The 23,815-nt window shown below is 39.7% G+C and overlaps 1 protein-coding gene across 1 annotated transcript in view; it reads left to right on the top strand.

Annotated features, from left to right (window-relative positions):
* The window catches only part of SLC22A3 (solute carrier family 22 member 3), a 95,126-nt gene that overhangs the window by 44,852 nt on the left and 26,459 nt on the right, over positions 1-23,815 (top strand). Inside the window, exons 2-5 of the mRNA XM_058534044.1 lie at positions 3,073-3,176; positions 5,539-5,693; positions 7,267-7,435; positions 8,317-8,434. Of these exons, the coding sequence (XP_058390027.1) occupies positions 3,073-3,176; positions 5,539-5,693; positions 7,267-7,435; positions 8,317-8,434 (546 nt within the window). The remainder of the gene's footprint in view (positions 1-3,072; positions 3,177-5,538; positions 5,694-7,266; positions 7,436-8,316; positions 8,435-23,815) is intronic.

Here is a 23,815-nt window from a genome sequence, read left to right as displayed (position 1 = left end):
AGTAAGGGATTTAATAAAAGGATTTGGATTTGAGCTGTTTTGGAAGGGCTAGAAAAGCGAGGAGAGAGATGAGGAAGGACTGGTCCCGCAGAGCCCCTGCCCTGCTCCACAGCATTACAGAGCCTGTGGGCCCTATCCCTTTGCCCCCGTGTGGCCAGGGAGTGGTTAGAAGCATTGGCTGACTTCTGCAGCCACGACCCACTGCTGTCGCTCCCACAGTGAGAGCTGGAGCTGGTGCCACAGCCAGAAGCCAAATTCCCACTACCTCCCACCTGCCTTCTGATCTTGCACTACCCTTCCCACCTCCCCCATGCCCCTACTGGCAGAACCTAAACGGAACCCTGCTGGCAAAGGGTTCTGGGAATGTAGTTTCCACCCCTCCAGCGCCTGAGATGCAGAACAAAGCACAGAGGGCTGACAATATGTGGCCCAAAGGTGATCATAGAAAATATTTAGGAAACGTTAAGTTATCGTAGTGCTTTAACCACTTAGACATTTATTTTAAATTAATTTCATTTGAATATGAAGTATGAAAAAATCCTTTTGGACAGTTTCTCTTCTGGGAGAGTGAAAAAGATAATCAGTTTTATATTAAAGAATATTTTGTGAGTTTAAAGAATATTTGGGAGGCATTTTAATTCACACAATTCAAAAGCAGCTGAACCAATTTATCAAAAGGAGAGCTCTTCCTGGGTTTGCTGTGTCGTCTCTGAAAGGCATGTCTGTATATGTAGCTAACCCAGTTGTCTGAAGTACAGCTGAAGGAAGCAAATTCTACTCTTTGGGAGTTTATATTTGACACTGGTTGGTACTTTTTCTGAAGCAGAATGTTTTCTCTGGCAGTTAAATCGCCTGTTTGATTTCTGGGATTTTTATATACTTTTATTCTAGTTGCATTTTTTACATGTTTAATTCTAATGGGTAATTATTTCAGATAAATTGTCATCTGCAAGTTTACTTAAAATACAATTGTTCCATCTGGAGAAACCAATACCTACAGTGATGATAAAACTCTTTTAAATGACCACAATTACTACTACTATGCATATATGTGTATTTCTTTGATCTCCATAAATCTTCTCTATGAGTTAGGCCAGTTCCTACTGCCCCCCATTTTTTTTTCCAGCTCTGTTAGGTGTGGAACCAAGACAAGAAGTTGGGTTCTACAGATAAATATGACAGTATGCTTGTGAATATCTATCTGTGAGACTACTCACAATTCCTAGTCCAACAGCTTTAATTTTCTCTTCATGCTACAGTCTAAAGCAGTGGTCTTCAGGCGGGAGTAAGCGTGCCCTTTGGAGGTATGCCAAGACCGTCACAGGGTGCAGGGACTGGGTACGTTTAAGGGAATCAGTGTTCAGAGCTTCAACTCACATGTGTCCAAAATGGATTTGCCTGAGAATATGACTGTGATGAGGATAAGGTTTCCATCTCTAACGTCCTTCTCCCACTTTGCAAAAGGAATCTTATCTCTTCCCCCATCCTATGATGCATTGACTTGGGGTTTTAAATCCTGTGGGGAACCAAACAAGGGAACAATTTGGAATATTGGTTTTGGAAGTAAGAAAATAATTAGAAAGAAAGTAAATGACTCTAATGACTCGATTAAACAACTTTTTGTAGGTCTAGTGGTTTCCATTTCTTTCCTTACAGCAAGATTGTAGGAAGATTTCAATGGCATGTTGGTTAATAGAAAAGTAAAAATAATTTTTAAGCCATGCTGTGGCAGCGTTCCATATAAAGTAGAGGAAGATGGGCATGGTTGTTAGCCCAGGGCCAGTCTTCCTCAGCAAAAAAAAAAAAAAGAGGAGGATTGGCAGATGTTAGCTTAGGGCCCATCTTCCTCACACACAAAAAAAAGAACAACAAAAAAAAGGGGGCCAGCCTGGTGCCACAAGCGGTTAAGTGCGCGCGCTCCTCTGTGGCAGCCCAGGATTCGCCGGTTCGGATCGCGGGCGTGCACCGAGGCACTGCTTCTCAGGCCATGCTGTGGTGGCATCCCACATAAAGTGGAGGAAGATGGGCATGGATGTTAGCCCACGGCCAGTCTTCCTCAGAAAAAAGAGGAAGATAGGCAGATGTTAGCTCAGGGCTGATCTTCCTCAAAAAAAAATAATAATAATAATAATTTTGATGATAGATTGCTAGGTAAATCTTGGCATAACTGAGAAAGAAGCAAAAGAATTGAGTAACATTGCTGTAACAAAACTCTCTCCATTCCCATTAATTTATTTATACAGACAAGGTTTCTTGGCACATACATTTATAAAAATGAAAAACAGGAATAGAATTGATGTTGAGTCCTAACTCATTCTGGTAATAAGTAATCTTCATCCACAGATTACATGAACTAACTGGAAAACCCCAGGCTCTGTTAACATTCTTCTAGAAATGGAGAGGTGCATTTCCAACAAAATTTTACTACTGTGTAATAATTCTTTTTCAAAACTCATCATCTTTTATGTTTTTATAAATTATGGTCTAAAAGTAACTGTTAATTATAACTCAATCAGAAAGGATTCTAATACTTAGAGACATTGTCACCGGAAAATTTTTTAATTAAATGGCAATTTATGTACATAATTTATTACACGCGGAAGTATTTATTTACCTCACCATTAACACAATGCACGTTAACACAAAACACAATAAAACATTTTCAACATAAAATATTAGGATATAAGTAGTGGGAATGAAAATAAGAATTCAAAGAGAAAAAAATTGATGTCAAACTTTAGACTATTGAAGAACTTGTTTTTACTGGATGATGGTAGGTGTCAAATGGCTATGGTATTTAGACTCTATTGGATACAGTTGAAGAATGATGTAACAACATGATTTTAAAGTGTCAGTATTTATAGTATACTGGAAATTACATCCTTGACAGTTATTGAAACTGACAAAGAAAACCTTTATATATCATGTAAAAATATGCATGTGATACATTTTTAAAATTTATTTGAGTATATGAGCAAAAATGTGTCAAGATCACTGATCTGGAAGAAAGATCAGGTGTCTTGAGGATAAGCATTGCCACGTGTCTCCTGTGTGTTTTCTTTCCTTTTCCAGTTTGACCTCGTGTGTGTCAATGCGTGGATGCTGGACCTCACACAAGCCATCCTCAACCTGGGCTTCCTGACGGGAGCGTTCACCTTAGGCTACGCGGCGGACAGGTAGGCATGGATATGACGGCCATTTTACATCACTAGAATATGACATATATGTGTGGAGACAAAAATGTTTTATGTTAACTATTAAAAACTATTCTTGCTAAATTTGGAAAAAAATCTTAATTCCTCTACTCATGACAATTCACACTTATTTGGTTTGACTAGTTCTTTCCTTCTTAAACTGGGTCTCTTTATTCCTTGAACTATGCAAATGGATGGGGCTGCTCCGGGTAGATCTGAAAGCATCTGGGTGGAAACGCAGACCAGCAAGGCAGTGACTGCTTGGTGGGGCTGACAGCTGGCTGGCTGGACACTGTGGAGCTGATTCCATGTGCTTCACTAACTCACTGGTTGTGGTTTGGTTGATCGAGTCATAAAATCAGCCCTTTCCACATTGGTTTCACTTAATTTTTAAGGAAGAAATCCCTGTATTTTATGCTACAAATTTAAAAATCTGTGAAAAAAAGTTTTTCCAAAACCATTAAAAGAACTTTATCTATTATTTAACATTTATAAATATAGCAGTTAATGGCAGACACAGTGAGTGTCTATATTCAAGATAGTCATGCTTTCTGTTCAAATATTCCTGTTTCAGACATTGTTCATATTGGTTATCACATTTATGTTTAACTACTCCTTTATCCCAATTCCAACTCTGAAAATACTTGCAGTAATTTAATTATTCTGTCTATACCCCTTAGGACCAGAACAGGAAAGCTTTGACCCTTGGCCATATCTGGTCCTTGTGACGATGCCTGCAGTGGGCAGTGCTCAGGGTACCTCTTAGAGAACTGCCAATAGCCATTAATTAGCTATTAATTAGCAATTAATTATCTAATTCAAGACAAGAAAATGTCCCAAATCCTGTAGCCAGTTGATGGTCTGAGTTTGACCAGGCCAGAACTTCAAAATGGGTAGAACCTTTGGTTTCTTCTACTGTCTTTTTATTTGTCTCTTATTTTTCTCTTGCGGTCCCCAACCCTCTCTGTATCTGACTTTCTCCTTATTCCTTTTGTGCCTGACGCTCTTTTCCCCTTTTGCTCTCTTTTCTCTGTCTTTTTCAACCGTTTCTACTTACAGTCCTTGCTATTCATCTTTCCTTCCTTAATCCCCCCCATACATCACTTTCTCTCCCAGCTACCTATGATTTGGAATTGAGTTATATGTTTTCAACACATATTTCTTTAATGTTATTGTTATTCCTCCTAATTTAAATATTAGGTTTTGCATCTTCTGCCTGTTTCTCTTTGACAATCAGTAAACATATCTCCAAACTGAAGTAACTCAACTAAAGGAAGGGGGCTTTTCCTGCCTGTGTTCTGGGAGGGGACTGAACATGTGTCCTCAGAGATGACTTGCTGCTTTGGAGAGGAAGACAGACCTGTGAATGATTCTGCCTCACCTCAGGGCCAACCATCTTTGACTCCTTCTCTCCTTTATATCTTGAAGGAAAGGAAGAGAAACAATTTAATAGGCCACATATCTATGAGAGGACAGTGTAGGAAGGGCAGAGAGTGAATTTAAAAACCTAGATAAACCGAGACGACTTCTCTCTTCACTCCGCTGACTGAAGCAAGATGCTGTATGTGTGAATTTGGTGGAAATTTCTATGGGAAAATGTCTTTGAATCAAATCTCTTAAAGGTCATTGACGATAGACTCTCAGAATATTGTGCACAATATCTGTTCCTTTTTCCTACGCCATTTAATAATAGTTTTCTAAATGGTGAAAATAAAATATAAAACTTAAGAACAACTCACATGGGTTGAACTTTCTGGTTGTACAGAGCTTTCACATCAGCAACTCATTTGATCCTCTCTGCAGCCTCACTGTAGAAAAGGTGAAACACACACACAAACACACATAAGCAAACAAACAAAACCTGAGTCTTTGTGAATGTAAGAAATTTAGCCAAAGTCGCCTGCTTGGTGAATGGTTGAGCCAAGATTGAAGGCCAGGCCTTCTGACTGTAATGTCCATTGCTGCTTCTTTCTACCCCTTTGTCCTTCTGACTCGACCCACAAAAGTACTAGAAAGTGTCAAAGCTGTGCCACCAGGGAGATTGTGTGTGAAAAAACAGTTGTAATAGAGAGGGTCATCTTTTTGGGAACTGCAATCCCAAAGGATGCATTCTGTGCTTTAAATTTTGTAAAGTCATTTCAGAGGCACTTGTTTTTATTTGCCCTGGTTTTGCTATAAAACAAAATGTAGTGTTTTCAGCAATCCTTTACATGGTAATAATGAAGTCATGGAGGACAAAATTTCTGTACTTCAGCCTCTTTTAACAACACTTAAAATGAGTCTTTTTCATTGTGTTGAAGAAAATATGTAAAGTGATCTCTTTTCCTCTCTCTTTCTCAAAAAGGTATGGCAGAATAGTGATTTACTTAATATCCTGTTTCGGTGTTGGCATCACTGGTGTTGTGGTGGCCTTTGCACCAAATTTCCCTGTGTTTGTGGTCTTCCGCTTCCTACAAGGCGTGTTTGGAAAGGGGACGTGGATAACCTGCTACGTGATTGGTAAGATTGCTACACCTCCTTGTCTGTTTGAGAACCAGGTTAGGTGGGTGGGAAGTACCAGCTAGTCATCCTGTATGTAGGGTGAGGCTTCATCAATGTAGCAGTAATTATTTATGCAAATAGGAAGGTTCAGGGGCAAGATTCTGACTCTTTAGAAATTAAAATGCCAACTCACTTTGGGAACCAAATCTGGAAATCACAAAATACCTGGGTGAACCACTTTCTAGCACTGCCATATTGTTAACTCATGGTCTCTTGCTTTGCTTTATTAGAGATTAATTTTTATAAAAATTTCTGTAGCTCTTTGAAACATTTTGGAAGCATTTTCTGTGTATTTCTGTGATATAGTTTTGAGATGACATTCCTGTGTTCTCAAATATTATTTCATTAATCCTCTTCCTTCTGTACAAGTGGAGAACTTTTTAACCATGCAGGGGATATGACCTAAAAATGAGAAGTTCGTTTGTGACCCTTTGCTATCTTCCAAAACTAGAAAGTTTGACCTTCTGAAATGAAAGTATCATACGAAAGAAAGAAAAAGTTCCTTTTCCTCTTTGCTCATATTGCCAGGAAAAGTCCTGGCTGCTAACTTTGGCTCTGTTTCCAGTAGCGTCCGGGACACACCACCTACTCTAAGAGTCATGGTAGATTCATGACCAGGGAAATGCGGATGCTTCTCTTCGATTATCACTCCAGATCTTTGGGCTTCCACTCTCTTTTGTTACTGCTAGACAATACCACCCCAAGCAGTGCCCACTTTGGAGACCCTTTGAAGATATTGCTATGGGCAGGGAAGGAGAGAGAGTACTAGGAGGATTCACTGTCAATGGCTGGGGCAGAGGGGATAACTTTGGGATATGAAGTGTTTTTAAGGAGACCCAAGTCTAAGTGAATTTTCAAAGCTGTGATCCTAGGGTACCAATAAGGTAGGATCATATCCCAGAATGATCGAAATAGAATTAGTAACTGATAGAAACCAATTAGTGGGAGGGGAGAGAGTGGAGGAAAGGCTGCCAGCAATAAAATTCCTCCTGTGATTTTTAAAGAAATAGCACATAAATGAAAAGTCCAACACTGTGGAGAGGGTTATCATTTGATAGAAACTATCTGTGATAGTGAAAAATTATTTGTAGAGTCTAATGTTTATAATGAATCTCCTCAAGAGACTATAATATGCAAATCTTTAGAGATCCAGTGATAAAATCTAGCCAGTTTATTATATTTATGTTTTGATGGTTACAATTACCTGTCAAAATAGTCATCATTTAAGCTTTCCTAAACCAATACATATATTCTTTGTACTCCTCTACTGTACCTAGAAGAGTGCTGGGCTGGGTGTGTAGGAGGAGAGACAAATGTTTCTTGATAATGGGCAGAGAAGAGAGGGAGACGAGAGCACCTTCATTATCTGGAGAGCACATCTCTATCACGTCGGCAAGTATGAAAGCCTCGGTGTCCTTGAGAATCCTGGAGTAGTCTAGCTACGCTGATGCATGTGACGGGTGGAACATCTCTCTGTTTATTTTGGAGCTGACCTCGAGCTTCCCTAACCTCTCTGTTTGTTTTCCTTCAGTGACAGAAATAGTGGGTTCAAAGCAAAGACGGATTGTGGGAATAGTGATTCAAATGTTCTTCACCCTGGGAATCATAATTCTCCCCGGAATTGCCTACTTTATCCCCAATTGGCAAGGGATCCAGCTAGCCATAACGTTGCCGAACTTTCTCTTCCTCCTTTATTACTGGTAATGTGGTTTTGATCATTATTCCATTTGTACTTATTCTACAGAAATGTAGACTGTATGCTTCCAAACCAACGTGAAAATGAGAGCAATTAAGGAGATTGTCTAACATCTCCAGAATGGCTATGGGCTTTGAGAACTTATAGAGAATTTAAGAATTTATAGAGATTATGAATTGATTATTTGATTAATAGTTGTCATTAAAATAAGTTAATAAAATACCAAAACACAAAATTCTAAATTGTGCATTCCATGATATTTTATTATTTTGTAATATCTTCATGAAAACTATAAGGCAACAAACCATATCCGCTAGTATTTCAACATGCAAATTAAATGCTTTGAAATCGATTTGCTTCTCTGTATGTCCTAGTAAGCAAATTAATATTACTCAGGAATTCTCTGAGGAATAAGAAAATGTTAAGAGCATCAGAAAATAAAGTTATCAGGAAGCTACAGGTGTACACAGTCAACTCTTATTAGAGTGAACCTATTTGAAACATTCCTCTAATGTAATTTTAATATATGGGCATGACAGTTTACATCAATTGGTTCTTAACCTTTACCTAAATGCTCATTAAATCCAAATTCTTTTCATGTGTGTAATCAAGGACGCTATAGTCGAGGATAGCCTGGTCTTGCAAAAGTAATGTAATATTGATTATTTTTATTATGAGCAGCGATCCAGTTATCAAGTGAGAATTTTCCCCTTCCATTATAAACTTGCTAAGATAATCTACATTTCAGAGAGCCTATTCTAAACTTTCCAAACCTCTTAAACTTGTGTCTAATTGCAAGATCCGTTTTGATAGAAAAACTCAAGTCATAAACTTTTAGGTTCTGAAATTCCTAGGCATAACTCAAAAAAGCCTTCTTCTCTCCAGGGTAGTTCCTGAATCTCCCCGCTGGCTGATTACTCGAAAAAAAGGAGATAAAGCATTAAAAATCCTGAGGAGCATTGCCAAATGCAATGGAAAATATCTCTCACCGAATTACTCGGAGGTAATTTTCTTTATTACTAGTAACAAATATTGTTAAAGTGAGTGAATTAATTTGTCACTTACAGACATATTATCAGACATCTGACTAAATCATTTTCAGTTTGGCTTTTAAAAAGAAAAATAAAAATGTTGGGAAGAATCATAAGCTGTATTAAAGAAGAAATAATTTTGAACTTATAATAGCATTAGAGTTTAGGTTAATTGGTCATTTAGTCCATGTTTTAATAATTGTACCAAGTTACTTGAATTATTATACTTGACTTACTATAGGCTCCATAGTATTTAATCTTTCCTCTTGATTGCACAAACTATAAATCTTGACATTCAGTTTAGTCTAAAGATTTGTCTTTAAATTTAGTCTTGGAAATATTATTTATTTGAACCAAAGCTTGAGCTATAATGTAATATTTCAGCCTTTAGACTTACATATGCTGCTGTTCTGCCTTCCCTCCCTCCCTCCCTTCCTTCCACCCTTCCTTTCTTCTTTTCTTCCTTCCTCCAACAGAGACTTTTTAGTGCCTCTGTATCATTGCGCTAAGAGAAGTAGGTGGGGGGGGGAGGGTGACGGGTAGTTAAAAGCTCATTCTTTGCCCTCTGGAAGATTTGATATGCAGTTGAAGACGTAACATATATACTTGAAGCAACCTCTGAATAGCATGTAAAGAAATATATGACAAAGCTTTAGCTGCAGAATAACAGAAAGTGAATGCAGAATAACAGAAAGCTTACTATAAAAGGAATGTTAGAGAAGAATTTTTGGAAGATAGGAATCTTGATATAAACCTTAAAGAATATTAAGTTGCTATCATTGTTTTCTTCATAGCGTTCCGTTTGTTTCGATAGAAAAGTTCTGATAAGAAACAAGTTTTGTTGGTTTTATTGTCACCTCCCCCCTCCCCAGAACCTGGTCAGATATATGTGGATTTCTGCCTTCTCCCCTCCACTCTTACAGGAAGCAGCAAGCAGTAGACTGTGTTTAAGAGGTTTAAACTGGCCAGTTGTCACTGTTGGAAGTGGATTAATGATGTACCTTGAGGTTTACAGATCATAAAATATATGGTAAAGATAAAACATGGTTTGTTTTAACTGCTAAGGACTAGTTGGTCCTTGTCATTCTTTGAGCACATTTGAGCTGTGTATTCCTTTTAGGGAAAAAAATATCCCACTGCCCTTCCAGCTTGCTCTCATGTGCTGTCAGTTCTCAGAGCTAGGTCAAATATATGATAATTTATACTCAATTTTAGAGTCAAATGAATATTTGTGCTATTCATTCAGCAGTATCCTGAAGATCCTGCCCATGTAGTCCCAGAGCTGAGCATATGTGAGATCTAAATCAAGGTTTTAAGAATATAGAAAAAATAGTTGTGTGCTGATGTCTTCTGAAATAAAATGCTGCATTAACCAGGCATGTCATGTGTTATCATGAGCATTGCTGAGAGGCCAGAGGATGATTCCCTGAAGCACCTGCTATTACACATCCTGAGTGTCCAGTTCAACACCACTCGCACAGACCCACTGCCCCACTTCTAATTCACGAGCACAACAGAGATCATTTCAACAAGAAGCAGTTCAATGCTCTACGTGGCTGTGCTTGTAAAAGATCATGAACTATGGGATCCAGTGACTTCCAAGACATTTTAACTCTAGTTTTAAGCAGTTCAGCCAGGTTTGAAGTGAGACTTCAGTTTCCCCAGGGAATTAACTCGAGCATCCTGTTGGCATTCTGTTACCAACGCCAAGGTTTGGTTTTTTGTTTGTTTTTGTTATTCCAATGAGTTTTCACTTTATTCTTATTTTATTATGGAAAATGGCAAACATGTTCAAAAAGAGAAAACAGTTTAATGAATGAATCTCTTTATGCACATTACCCAAATCCAACAGGTACCAACTTATGACAAATCTTATTTTTTCTATACTCTACCTTCTCCCCTCACCCTCTGGTACAGAATCTTATCCCACATAGCATATCATTTCATCTTGTAATAGTTCAGATTGTACGTCTCAAACAGAAACACATAAATATTTACTTAACTATGGGACTACGTGTGCCTTATCCTCGGGCTACTGCTAAATAAATGGCAAAATATATTTATTTGGCCCTTAACATTGAATACAAATATCACACATTGATCCAGCTATAGGTACTGATAGCCAGTGTGATAAGAGCACATGGGAGAGCAGTGGTGTATAAAACATAAAAATAGCCTCGATACCACTATTCTTTTTTTTTTTTTTTTTGTGAGGAAGACTAGCCCTGGGCTAACATCCGTGCCCATCTGCCTCTACTTTATATGGGACGCCACCACAGCATGGCTTGACAAGCAGTGTGTCAGTGTGCACCCGTGATGCGCGCCTGGGATCCTAACCTGCGAACCCCAGGCTGCCAAAGCGGAGGCAACGCACTTAACCACTGCACCACCAGGCGGGCCCTCAATACCACTATTCTAAGAAAAAATAATTGACTATAATTTCTTAATACCAAATACCAAGTCAGTGTTTCCAATTCCCTGATTTTCTTATAATTTCTACAGTTTGGTAGTTTGCTTTAGGATCCTATGTTGTTTATACATTGTGATTGGTTCATATGCCTCTTTGGTCTTCTTTAACCTATAGATTCCTGCTCTTTTTCTTTTCTTTGCAACACTGGCTTTTGTTTGTTTGTTTTTTTTCCTATAGAGTTTTCTACAGTCTAAATTTTGCTGATTCCATCTCTTAGGATCCTTTAACATGACTCGCTGCCTCTTGTATTCCGTGTAAATTGGTAGTTAGATCTAGAACTAAACAGGTTCGGGTTTGATATTTTTGGCAAGACTGCTTCACAAGTGGCTTAGTACATTTCCATTAAGAGATAATACCTAGTGTTTATCTAGTGGTCTTTTCCGTTGTGATGTTAGCTGCCACATTTATTAATTCACCAGAGGTTGCAAAATGACTATATTCCCATTTTATCATAATTTCTTCATTTGCTACTGGAATACTTGTGTAAAGGCTGACTACTCCCATCAACTGTTTGATTACTCTGAGATATAGCTCCTACAGGAAAGGCAGGATACAAGCATAACTCTTTCTTTCTTTTCAAAATAATGAGTTGGTTCCCTACGTTCTCCAAAAGTGACCATGCATTGTGTGTTGTGGGGTTTTAAGCCTCATTATGAACTCCTAGGTTTAAAAATATTGTAGATGTTTCAACTCATTGCAGTTATTGTTATTATCCTTATTGAGGCTCAAATTGCCCATCTTTGGAAAGACAAAGCTCATCTTTGTGGTTGTTGAGTCCCACTGCCACACCTCTAGTAGTTTCTGAACACTTCCTTGCTCGTTAGCATGATGAGATTTTCCGGGCTCGTCTTGTAAGTTCCAATCTCACACGCTTGGACTCACCCACTTCCTAAAGGGCGCTTTGATTTTTGAAACAAATATCTTCAAACTGAACCATCTATAACCTTTGTATAGCATAAGCAGAAAAGCAAAGTACTGTGTTCAAAAAGAGAAGGAATTAACATTTCAGTTTAAAACATCTTGCTAATAGCTGAATTCAATTAAATTATAGGCCCAACCGTAGTTTTCTATTTCAGAAATCCTAATGTTCCCACAAAGCATAGTAATATGCAAAATACCTCTTTACAATACTCAGAAATACTGGCCAGTCCTGCAGGCATTTTACTTGAATTCCAATGCTAAAATCAGAGCAGGATCCTATTATAGTTTTTGTGTAATGCTATCAATTAACTCATATGTTGGCCACTCAAATAACTATTGCCCATGTCATTGTTAAGATTGCCTTGAAACCTTATATTTACATAGTCACTTCAAACAAAGAGTCCTTTGTTGCCGCAGCTGGTACCCCTGCTCTCTGGCTATGACCTCAGGGACCCCCAGGCCCAAGGCTGATTGGCCAGTGCTCTCCTGTCACTTTTCACAGAACATCTTTTCAGTAAATCCCCACGTTTGGAAGAAGTTGTTACCATGTAACTTAGTTCGTCCTTCAAGACCTCTCCAATTCCCATCTCATCCTAGGGGTGCACATCATAGGTTGCAGTGAAGGCTAAAATGAATTGGAAAGAATCTGCTTGGATTCAAAGTAGGAGATCTGGCAGTTCTGTGCTCTCCTCTCGTCACAAGAGCTTCAGCCATCTCCCAACCCCAGCCTGTTGCATCACTGGCACCAGAGGTCCTGGTCTATTTTAGCGGGACCAAAAGACCTAGCTTAAAATGGCCCAAGCATGCTCTATGTTACAGAAGATAACCTAATTCACTACAAACTAGGGTTACACCAATCCTCTGGGCTTTAGTAAATGAAAGGAAGATATGGGAAGAAATAGGTACGATGGATTTGATTCCAACATTCAACCAGGTAGATTATTCTGATCCTATAAATAATCCCTGTTATATTACACATAAATGTTACTCATTTCATGGATGAATAAACTCTGGCTCTCTATCTCACTGGTCCCTAGGCTTCCATTTGCTGAAATTCCTGGCTGGCCTCTGATTCTGTTGAAGAGATAGCTAGAAGGTAGAAATACAGGTGATCAGAACATCAGGCTCTCTGAATATACTCTGAATATACCAACAGTGTAACTGTTATTCACTGAAAAGTCCAAAAATCAAAAACCAATGCAAACGAGGCAAGTGGGTTGAGCTCATAGGAAGTTATGTAGAAATTAGAGACAATCAAAGGGTGGGTGGGATGTTAAACAGTAGGTAGTCACCCAACGCAGAAGGATGATTAGTTTAGACACCTAAACTGGTACATTTGCATACTATAGTTTTGTGTGTATGTGTGTGTGAGGAAGATTAGCACTGAGCTAACATCTGTGCCAATCTTCCTCTACTTTGTATGTGGGTTGCTGCCACATTGTGGCTGATGAATGGTGTAGGTCCGTGCCCAGGTTCTGAACCCACAAACTGGGGCCACCCAAGCAGAATGCACCGAACTTAACTACTATGTCATAAGGCCAGCCACTGCATATTACAATTTTTAAGGCACACTTGAAAAATAAAAATCAAACCATTGGCAAGTCTATAATAATTATAGCACAGACACAACTATAGCACAACAGTGTCTCCTGATGTCATTAAGAGCATCCACAGTCATCCTCTGACCCAGAGGGGCATAAGGGTGAAGAGAACTCTTTCCTGCCCTGGCCACGCCCTCAGGTCTGTTCATAAGGCAAAGTTCTTACGTGTTCTGCTGAAATTTCTCTTTGGCATTAGTTTGACATTACTTGTTACTACCCATCTGTTACTTGTAGTGTGTTGTTTCTGGCCTTACACCTAGTCAGTTACCCATGGTTCCAAGTTCCCATTCTCATACAGTAGACATGTAATAGTACTGTGTGTATGGGAGAAATACACTGGATGACAATGCTAGCCTGAAGAGATGGCCATTGCCCCAAAAGCTGAATGTGTGTGCTTGTCACAATTGATAAGAAATAGGCAAGGATTTGAGAGTGCTCAAGCTTTCGATGGCAGTCAACTGGGTCTGTTGGTAAGCAGTGGAGAACTGGGATCGTTCCTTAGTGATCTTTTCTCATCATGAAGTGGTGCTGTCTGTGACAGACTGTGCTATTATTCCCAGCTCTTCACCCCTTCTCTGTAAGGGGATTACACATCTCCACTCATGGCCGGGGGCCTTGCAGCAGGGCCTCTCTGCAGGCAGGTATACCTCCCCACTGAGTCAGGCTCTGCCACCTGACTTGATGGCCCAAGGAAGAGGTCTTAGGGTACCAGTTCTAGCAGAAGTTGTACAGGCAGCACCAGTTTCTGACAGCTGTCTTGTTCTTTCCATCTGCCCCAAGAACAGCATATCCTGAATTGGGCTGTTCCTTCAGAACGAGAAGAGCTACAACTTGGAGCAGAACCACAGCAGCTGACCTACAGCCACTATACGGAATGTGGCCAAGAAATCACTGTTTCCTCAGTAAACTACATTCTGCTAAATGTATCTCAGTATGCTACAGAGGTTCGACAGTGTTTGTTTTTGCAGCCAAAGCTAACTAGTGTAGTTGATCGTAATAGTACCGCTTCAATTGCCACGGTAGGGTTTAGTGATTCAACACATCTTTGGTTATCTAGGTAACATAGGATTGTGGTGGATTAGATTATTGTTTGAAATATTCACATCTTCCCCCTGATTTCCATTGGGTGAAAATACTTCTGGCTTCACTGTTGTCTGGCGTGGCCACGTAACTGGCTTTGGTCTCACGGTGGGTGGGGCGTACTTCCCCTCCTTGGCCATGTGAGTTGCCTTGGCTGATGGTAGGTTACCAGATGCGATGTAGTAGAGTCTTGAAATGTGCTTGTGGGGTTGGGCTTGATCTCTGTGCTTCAGCCATCATCGTGAGAAGAACATTCCCAGGCTCGCCCACTGGCCCCAGAGGAGGCTGAGAAACGTTTGGAGCAGAGCTGCTCTAGCAAAGCTTCCCCAAACCCGGATCAGCAATCTCCCAGCCAACACAGACATGTGAGCTAAATGAATGCTTATTATTTTATGCCACTAAGATTGATGGTTGTTATGCAGCATTAATTTTCATTAGTCAACTGATACACTGATTAAACAGCCATTGTCATTTACTGTCCTGGATTATATGACTACATGGGTAGTGACTGTGGCAGCATTTTTTATTTCATTTTTTTAAGGATTTTAAAGACCCTTATCCTAAAGATCCGTCTCCTCCCTCTATCCCTCCACGTCTTATCTTTGTATGGGATATGCTTTGGAAAATAGTAGGTTACAACTTTAGTTAACAAAGAGCCTCTAATACTACAGACCTGAATATGTCCATATTTATTAGTGATATTGTTATGCTCTTTTGGCCCAATAAACCTATAAGCCTTGATTATAATTTCTTTATTTTTATGATATGCCTATATCGTTCATTATTCTACAGCTAATCTACAGCTTATTAAATGTGAGTACCAGATATTAAATTGATACTCATTCATGCATAAACATGCTCATGGGAAGTTCCCATGGTGGCATGTTTAGGTGACATCAAGAATTTACATTTGAGCTTTCTGATCCCAAAAGGATCGTCAGCAATATAAATTATCCCACTCTTTGATATATTTCCAAAATAGAAAAGATTAAATCTTCATTAATTTTTAATTTTTAATTCATTTGGAAATGAATTAATTTTAATTCATTCGAAAATGCCAGGCTAATTTTTAGATTACCTTAGTTACCAGAGAAACTTCCAACTCTTAATAGCCACCATCTTTTCTATCTTTTAATGCATCATCACACAAACACCAATATGGCTACAGAGAGGGACTTTCCAGCTTTGGGAATATCTGTTTCTGACCTTTCCTTTCAAAGAGGGATTTTTATAAACATAGTTTTTGTTCTTCCAAAAGAGGAACCACACCAGGATTCTGGCTTTCATGAAGCCCATTGAGGCTGTGTGTTATTTTAGTCCAATTATTGTGCTGTCTTTGTTAACTGTTGTGTGTAAGTATTATCTCAGACTTGGGACTTGAAAACTCCCTGCATGGAATTCATTTCAGAAGATCCAGAGGAAGCAATTTAGGCCCAGGCAGTGCCTGAGGGGGGCTCCAGTCCAGTGCCTGTGTCAAGAGTGGGGAAAGAGTAAGTCTAGAAAATAGTAAAGGCTATTGGAAAGAAAGTCTCTGGAAACTCATACAATGCTTTTCCTTAACAGTGGTAAATCCGCACTCTTGGACTTCACACAGTGAGTGGTGCCAAGTCTACCAGCAAAGCCATCATCCTTAAAATGACACATAAAAATGATTGCTGTAATATGCATGCCACCCCATTAGCTTTAATTTAGAATATTCTTGAATGCATAAAAAATGTCAGACACTTCATATACCAAACATAAAATGGACTTTTGGAGCTGAGAATTAATCTAATAGTATTCCTCTTAAATACATTTTTGGAAGTAGCCTGAGTTCTATAAATGGCCTATATTTAAATAGATTAATCTAATTAGTTCCCGTGTCTTTAACCTTTTGAAAATAAAGAAGTATTGAATGAAAAGGGAAAAATATGCTACAGTAAAAAAGCCATGAAAAACAGTCCTGATGGACTATTGAATCCAGAGTGAGTTCTTTTCCCAAGCTGGGTGATTAAATAGTAAGTTCCTTCCACTGAAAAAAATTTAGCATAGGGACTGGCCCAGTGGCATAGTGGTTAAGTTCGTGTGCTTTGCTTCCGCTGCCCGGAGTTCGCAGGTTCAGATCCCGGGTGCAGACCGACGCACCGCTTATCAAGCCACACTGTGGTGGCGTCCCATGTAAAGTAGAGGAAGATGGGCGTGGATGTTAGCCCAGAGCCAGTCTTCCTCAGCAAAAAGAGGAAGATTAGCAACAGATGTTAGCTCAGGGCTAGTGTTCCTCACACACACACAAAAATTTAGCCTAAACTCTTCTAGGTCAGTGGCCTCTCATTTAACCCACACAAATATCGAGGGGAGGATGTTACAAAGCATCATATGGCTTTAATTGAACTAGAAATCCAAGTGACGTATCCCTTAAAGAATGAGATTACGGCCTTGGCATGGGCGAGGCAGATTTTCAGAATGCTGCACCCAACAGAAGCGTTTTGAGTGAGGAAGTCTGGAGAGTCAGGGCCTTCTCTCCCGCTCCCTCACATGCGCCTTCCAGAGGCCTTCTTGAAATACCTGGGCTATACTTTCATCCAAATCCTAACTATTTCATTGAAATACAAGGTTAAGCTTGAAAAGTATTCATGAGAACCGTGGAAGGAAAACAGTCAGAATTCCTGTTAAATATACTCCAGTCCTGTCAGTCAATCCTGCTTCTGAGGACACATTACTAACGAGTAATCGGATCCACAGAACCCAGGACAACTAACACACTCAGATGGTGACTAGGAGGGTGACAAGCTGTCCCGTTTGCCCAGGACTGGGGAGGCTCCTGGGATGTGGGAGTTTCAGAGCTAAACCCAAGAAAGTCTCAGGCAAACTAGGACGAGTTGGTCACCCTGTGACTAGGTCAGTCCTCGCCTTCCCAGGTATGCTCAGGGGAAGGTAGCAAAGACTTACATTTGCTGGTTTCACAAGCCCCTCCACCCCACCTTGATGCCATGAGAAGATATTGGGATGCCTGACTTGACTAGAGGATGGGTCTGGAATTTCCCATTGTCAGTTGGAAGCTGCGGAGCCCCCAGGTGCCTACGCAGTTTCCTTTTCCTGCCTCAATTTCCAATTTTGCTTTGTTTTGTTTTTTACAGCTTTTATTTGAAGTTCCAACATAAAGTTACATATATTTTTAAACCACTTTATTGATGTATGATAAGCACAAAAAGCTGTACATATTTAATGTATACAATTTGCTGAATCTCTAGTTTCTACTCTAGTTCTTAATCTGGTCTTGAACCCTAGCCTGTTGGGCTGGGGCCCTGGCCCCCTGCTTGATTTCTGCCTGGTCTTTCCCCCAAAAGTAGGATCCTGTTGCTCATGTCTTCACTCGTCCGTTGTCTTAAAGCCAGATGCTGCACCCTCTGGATGACTGGTACCCACTCTTTCTAGAGACTACTCCTGCTGAGAACCCATTCTCCGGATGGGTCCCAGACCACACACAGCAGTACTGCCATGCACATGTGCCCCTCCCCCCCAGCTGGCCTCTGCAACTGGAGGAACAAGTCCCATTCTTGACCAGGCTCAGAGCCAAAGCCCTTTCCTTTGGCACTTGGTCTGCTCTCCCTGCTGTTGAGATTCCAGCAAACCTCACCGGCAAGACTGTGTGGATTATGACGCAGGGGGAGCGCTCCAAGCTTTACATAGTGACATTTAGAGTCATTTCAACTAGTCATTCATTAGTTATGCCATCTGGGAATCCCGGATTCCTCCCTGTTTCCTTCTCAAAGGCTAATCCTTGCCCTTTAGAGCAATAGTCCCCCCCTTCCAGTCCCAACACCCCTGTGAGATGTGGAGAAGCATCTGCCTTTTTCTGGCCTAACCCAAGCCCTGGTGGCATGACAAACAAAATTAAAATATAAAACAAAATGAATAAGCCACACAGGCTTATTTTATTCTGTTAATATTGGTTGCTCTCTTTCTTGGGAATTGTGAAAACGCCTATTTCAATTATTTTAATTCTGAGTCTCTCTCTAATAGAATAGAGGAGTTTTCTTTTTTGAGCGTTTGCTAAGAGAATGGCCTCCTAATACTGTCTTTGACATCTTCACGCTCTGTCTGTGTGAGAGAGAAAGATGGGCAGCTTTTTCAAGTGTTCTGTCCTGTGCCATTCGGCCTATTCTTGTGTTTTTGGCAAAACCAGTTTGTGCAATCAAAATCACTGCTCTTCCCTACTGCAAATAAATGAGAAAATACCAGCTCTTTATGAAAGCGTTGCCTGCTGTGGAGGCGACGATGGGTGCAACTTCTGGAATCCTGCATGTCCAGCTCCCTGGCAGGAATTCCTGGGCGTTATTCCTAATCCAGAGCTGCTGTTTCCATGACAGTACTGTTTGCTAGATCTTCGACCCACCAGGAAAATTGCCTTCTTCATGAAATAATCCTGAGTTGTGGCCTGGGGAGCAGGTGAAATCATTTAAATTCTCCAGGGTTAAGTAGATTGTTGGTGGACATAGATGTGCTCCTTTGAGTCAGATAAACACAGAAGGAAATTGTGCTAAACAGAGAGAAAGCACACTGAGATCCATTCGTTTCAACCCCTTGAGGTCCCATCCAGGAATATGGTATAAAAGGTATCAGATGCTTGATTTTCAAGGGATAAATCCTCTCTTCCCTAGAAAAAATAAAAATTCAGCTCCATCTAACAGATGGCTGGATGAAGACCATCCAGGTTGTGTTACCATAGCAACGCTTCTTCAAGTGGATGCAGATACAAACAGGACTAGGCCCATGAAATCCCGAGATGGCTAGATTTCTTGGTTTGGAACAAATAATATGGATCTGCTCTGTTTTCTTTTTTCTTTGAATTTGGCGCTATCAGAGGGAAAGAAGTATAATCTAAAATGTACAGAAAGGGGACCTGATTGAGAGGAAGCCTTCTTTCTCAAAATAGTGAATGCACCTTTCTTAAGTGACTGAATAAAAGAGGCCTTAAGGAGTGGAGAAGTCTTTATATCCTTCCCAGGAGAAAAACATAGGGAATATTGAGAAATGGCCAGAACCAAGGATAATTTTTCCTGCTAGAGGAAACTTTCATGTAAAAGCAAAAGTTTGTCACCTTCCCTAGTAATGGGCATGGAGGGCGAGCAGAGGGGAAACCCTGACAAGCCAATTTCGACGTTCTTGCTAACACACTCCTGTGGCCCAACAGCTGTAACCTCAGCCCCTGAGTTGATGGCAGAATCATGTGACAGTCTGTCCCAGTGGGCCACAGATCCTTGGGGACTATGGAGTTATTGCAAAAGTCCACAAAACATTTGCAACCAAGCCTTGTCTGTAGAATGAATTAATACATCTTGGATAAATACATACTATTTTTTCAGATGATGGTAGATGCAATTGTGATTAATAATTACTAATGAATTGAAAAGCCTAGTTAAGTTTGTAGTAAATTTGTGTCATGTGGTCTCAATGAACAGAAATTAAAAGCATAAGCCTTGTCATGTGGACAACCATTAAATCCTTTGACATTAACCAGAAGTCCTCATACTCAAAAAGGATGAGTCACTGAGCTGTAAGCACAAAGAAGATTCGTCACCCTCTGTTGAACAACCCTGGCCTGAGCTCTCAGGGTTAAGGTTATAAGATGTTCTCCGGAAAAGCTGAAGGACCCCATAGAGTCTTGACAAACAGAATTCTTGACAACTTCCAAGATTCATTCATTTTTTTGATTCAATCAAATAAACTCAAGTTCATTATATTCTGTTCTTCCACTGTCCTTTAGGATAAGTCCTACACATTGAGTAGGAAGAGTTGAGCAACTTGGTGTACAATTGCCTTCTGTCTCGCAAAGGTGAATCCTTGTTTTCTTTTCCTGCTTGCCTTTCAGAGCCAACACACCACTAATAGTTTAGATCTTGAGGAAGGCTTATTGAATGAGTACTCACCATGATTATTTTTGTGGCACAGAGTTCAGTAGAGAGTAAGTACTCACCTGCATGTTTTGAACAATAGTGGAGTCTCTAGGCTTAAGTACTTCTCTTTGAGACCTGACTTAGACAAATTTTACTAAAGACAATTCAAGTATTTCACTCTGCAATTCATAACAGTTTACATACTGTATTTATACAGGCTGCTCTAAAATTAACAGGGGTCTAACTCTTTGATGGCAATAGAGTGAAATATGGAATCTATTTCATGTAGTATTTCTTACAGTCTCCTCTCTTTCCACAGTTCTGTAAACTACTTGGTACAGTTTGTTGTCTAAAAATAACCAGCCTCTCAAGTTCAAGTTGATTATTAATTGTTGCAGTGAAAATATTTTTCACATTACAAACTGAATCACAGAATATTTTGTTTGGTCACTACATGTTTAGAAAAACCATTTAAATGTAATTGACCTGAGGTTGTCCCAGAAACAGAAGTATATTGACACACACAATGTAGCAGGAATTCATCTTCATTTGTTCATCCATTTATTCAGCAAACAGTTACTAAGCACTGTGTTCAAAACATTTACTTGTTAAACAACCTCTGTGTAATATTCACTTTCAAAAATGTCTCCCAACATGCATTCAAGATGCCTTATATTTTCTCCAATTCTCCATTATTGCTTTTTCTCTTTTTGGAGTTTTCTGTCTCCCCCTACTAATAGTTTCTTAACTATTCAACTGTACTCACTTTCATCATATAGATAAGTTTAATAGAACTAACTATAAATTTTTTCTTTCATTTAAATTTGAAGAACAGCTTAAATCTTAAGTGTAGTGTTTGGAAACCATTTTACTGTGTTTTAATTTTGATTGCGTTCATTTATAGATAGAAAGATATTCTAATTGGATCTTGGTCAGTACATCTGTTAATGATAGAAATTAACCTATATACTTGTTAGAATACAATAAATCAAGTCACAGTTCAAGTCAGAGTGAACTGTGAACACAATATAACAATGCACGTTACTGTGGTCCAGAGATCAAGCCATGTGACTATACACAGCTCGCTACCAACAACCTCCAATATCGGAATTCCAGGGATGGCATATGCCACCTGCTCATAGCTTGTACATAAGAGCATCTCGTCCGTCTCTAGAGATCTTTCTGCCTTGAGCCATAAAGGACATTACCAATGAACAGTAAGGAACTGTATGCAGAAAATATTTTGCAAATCAAGAAACAGAAGAGGGAGCAGCTTGCCAATTCTAGAAGGCACCAAGGACTGATATTTATTGAGGTGCATATCCATTGTTCTTTTAACTGTTCAACTGTACTTGACATTCTTTGGAAAAGTTTCTCAGCATCCCCCAAGTGCAAGTAGATAAATATGAAACTTAGGGCTTTCTGAGGTGCAGAAGAAAGGCAAAATTTGGATAGTTGGCAAATCTGAAAGCCCTGGAAACAGAGGAAGTTCCGAGATGACTTCTAAGTTACCCTGTACGAGGTTGAGTTAATCCGGTCTTTCTGTGCGTGGCACATCGTTGGGCTGTGCAAGGCTCCTCTTGTGTTTATTTGATTTTATTTTCCCCTTCTTCCACTCTCCCCACTCTCCCTCTCAGCAGGTTCCCAACTGAATGTGCTTCATTGATGCCCTTTGATATTTATGTGCCCTTATAAATTAGAACTTGTCGAATGTGTGCATTTAGGTGACATAAATGGCACTGGGCTGCTGTAGATCTGGTTCCATTTCTTACTTTTTCACAAAGCAGTATGTTTCAAAGGCCTACCCATCTTGCTCACATGTGAGTGCTGTGTGGTTTTCATCAGTCCACATCTGCTGTATTTCACATCTCCATCCTCCTAAAGACAGGCACCTAGATTGCCTCCAATAATTGTGATAGATGTTTGCAAACATGTCCCCTTTGAACCTCTGTGAGGTTTCCCATGGAGTATAATGCCTACAGGTGGAACTACTGGGTCCTGGGATGCAGGCAAGCTCAGTAGGTAAGGCCGGGTTGCTTCCTGTGCACACCGGCTAGTCGTATCTGAGTGTCCCAATTGCCCATATAACACGTTTGGTATTTTCCAGTCTTCTAATTTTGGCCAGTCTCCTGAGTGTTTTAAGTTGCACGTCTCTGGTTATTAGTGAGATTCAGCACATCTTCATGCATATGCCTTTGCTATTTGGGTTCCTTCTCTGTGGATTGCCTCACCATATTCTTGCCCATTTTTGTTGGGTTTTCTGGTGTTTTGTCTCCTTCAATTTGTAGGATCTCCTTTTATATACTAAATATTATCCCCTTGCTAGTTTTATAAATTGTAAACATCTTCCAGCATTTTGGCTACCCATTAACTTTACCTATTTTTTTTTCATTGAACAAAAATCCTTAAATCCTTAAACTGATATGATAAGGTCAAATCAGTGTATATTTTTGCCTATTGATTGTTTTATAGGTTTTATTTAAGAAATATTCTTTTGCATCCAAAGGTCGCAAAGATATTCTTCTATTAGTTTATGGCTTTCACTGTCAAATTCAGGCCTGAATTCATGGCTCCTGAAGTAGGGCTCCACCTTTATTTGTCTCAACACGGAGCCAGTTTTCTGAGAACCAGCGAATAAGCAGAGTCATCATTTACCAAATTCCCATTCTGAGTCTAAATTAGTTTACAACCTAAAACCTGTCTACTATTTTTAAGGAACCCAATAATTAGTAACTTAAATACATACTTCTGTGCTGCGGGTTTTAGCTAGGCTACAGACAGTGTTATCAGCGAACACAGCACAGTTGCGAAGCTCTATGAGCCACAACCTTGAGACCTCAGATTCACATACAGCTACCAGTCATCTTCACACTCTTGGCTTTAAAAGATAAATGTTTTGTTAGGAAACGCACCAAATACTTCTCACCTTCTAAAGCACGTTTTCTGATTCTGGACTTTGTTCTCTGTTCATCGCTGACATGAAGCAGTACTATTCAAAGTCTGAACATCAGTAATGCAAAGGCAGGAGGGATATGAATGTTCCCCCAATGTTCTCATTCTTTAAAAATGAGAATTGCTCTCTGAGACAATACTGCCTCAAATACCTCCATACCTCTCAAAAGGAGGTCATGTGTATGAGCACGCTTCATATATGTGAAAAGAGGTCATGATGTTTAGACCCACCGACACCTTCCTTAGATTTACTTGGGGGCTGAAATTTGATTAGCCTTTTCATTAGACAGCGGCATAAGCTCTTAGCTAAGAGTTGCCACAAGACGGCAGTTCCACCCAGGGCTCTCTCTGCCTCAGTGTTACACACTAATGGTTCATTTCTGTGATAAACTGATTAGTGCCTATTAATTGAAAATGCAATAGAAATAGTCCTTGTTTCTTTTTAGGAATTTT

Source organism: Diceros bicornis, chromosome 39 (assembly GCF_020826845.1).
Source record: "Diceros bicornis minor isolate mBicDic1 chromosome 39, mDicBic1.mat.cur, whole genome shotgun sequence".
Classification (NCBI taxonomy): domain Eukaryota; kingdom Metazoa; phylum Chordata; class Mammalia; order Perissodactyla; family Rhinocerotidae; genus Diceros; species Diceros bicornis.
Note: the sequence above shows the minus strand (reverse complement) of the source record. Positions and strands in the feature narration are given on the sequence as shown.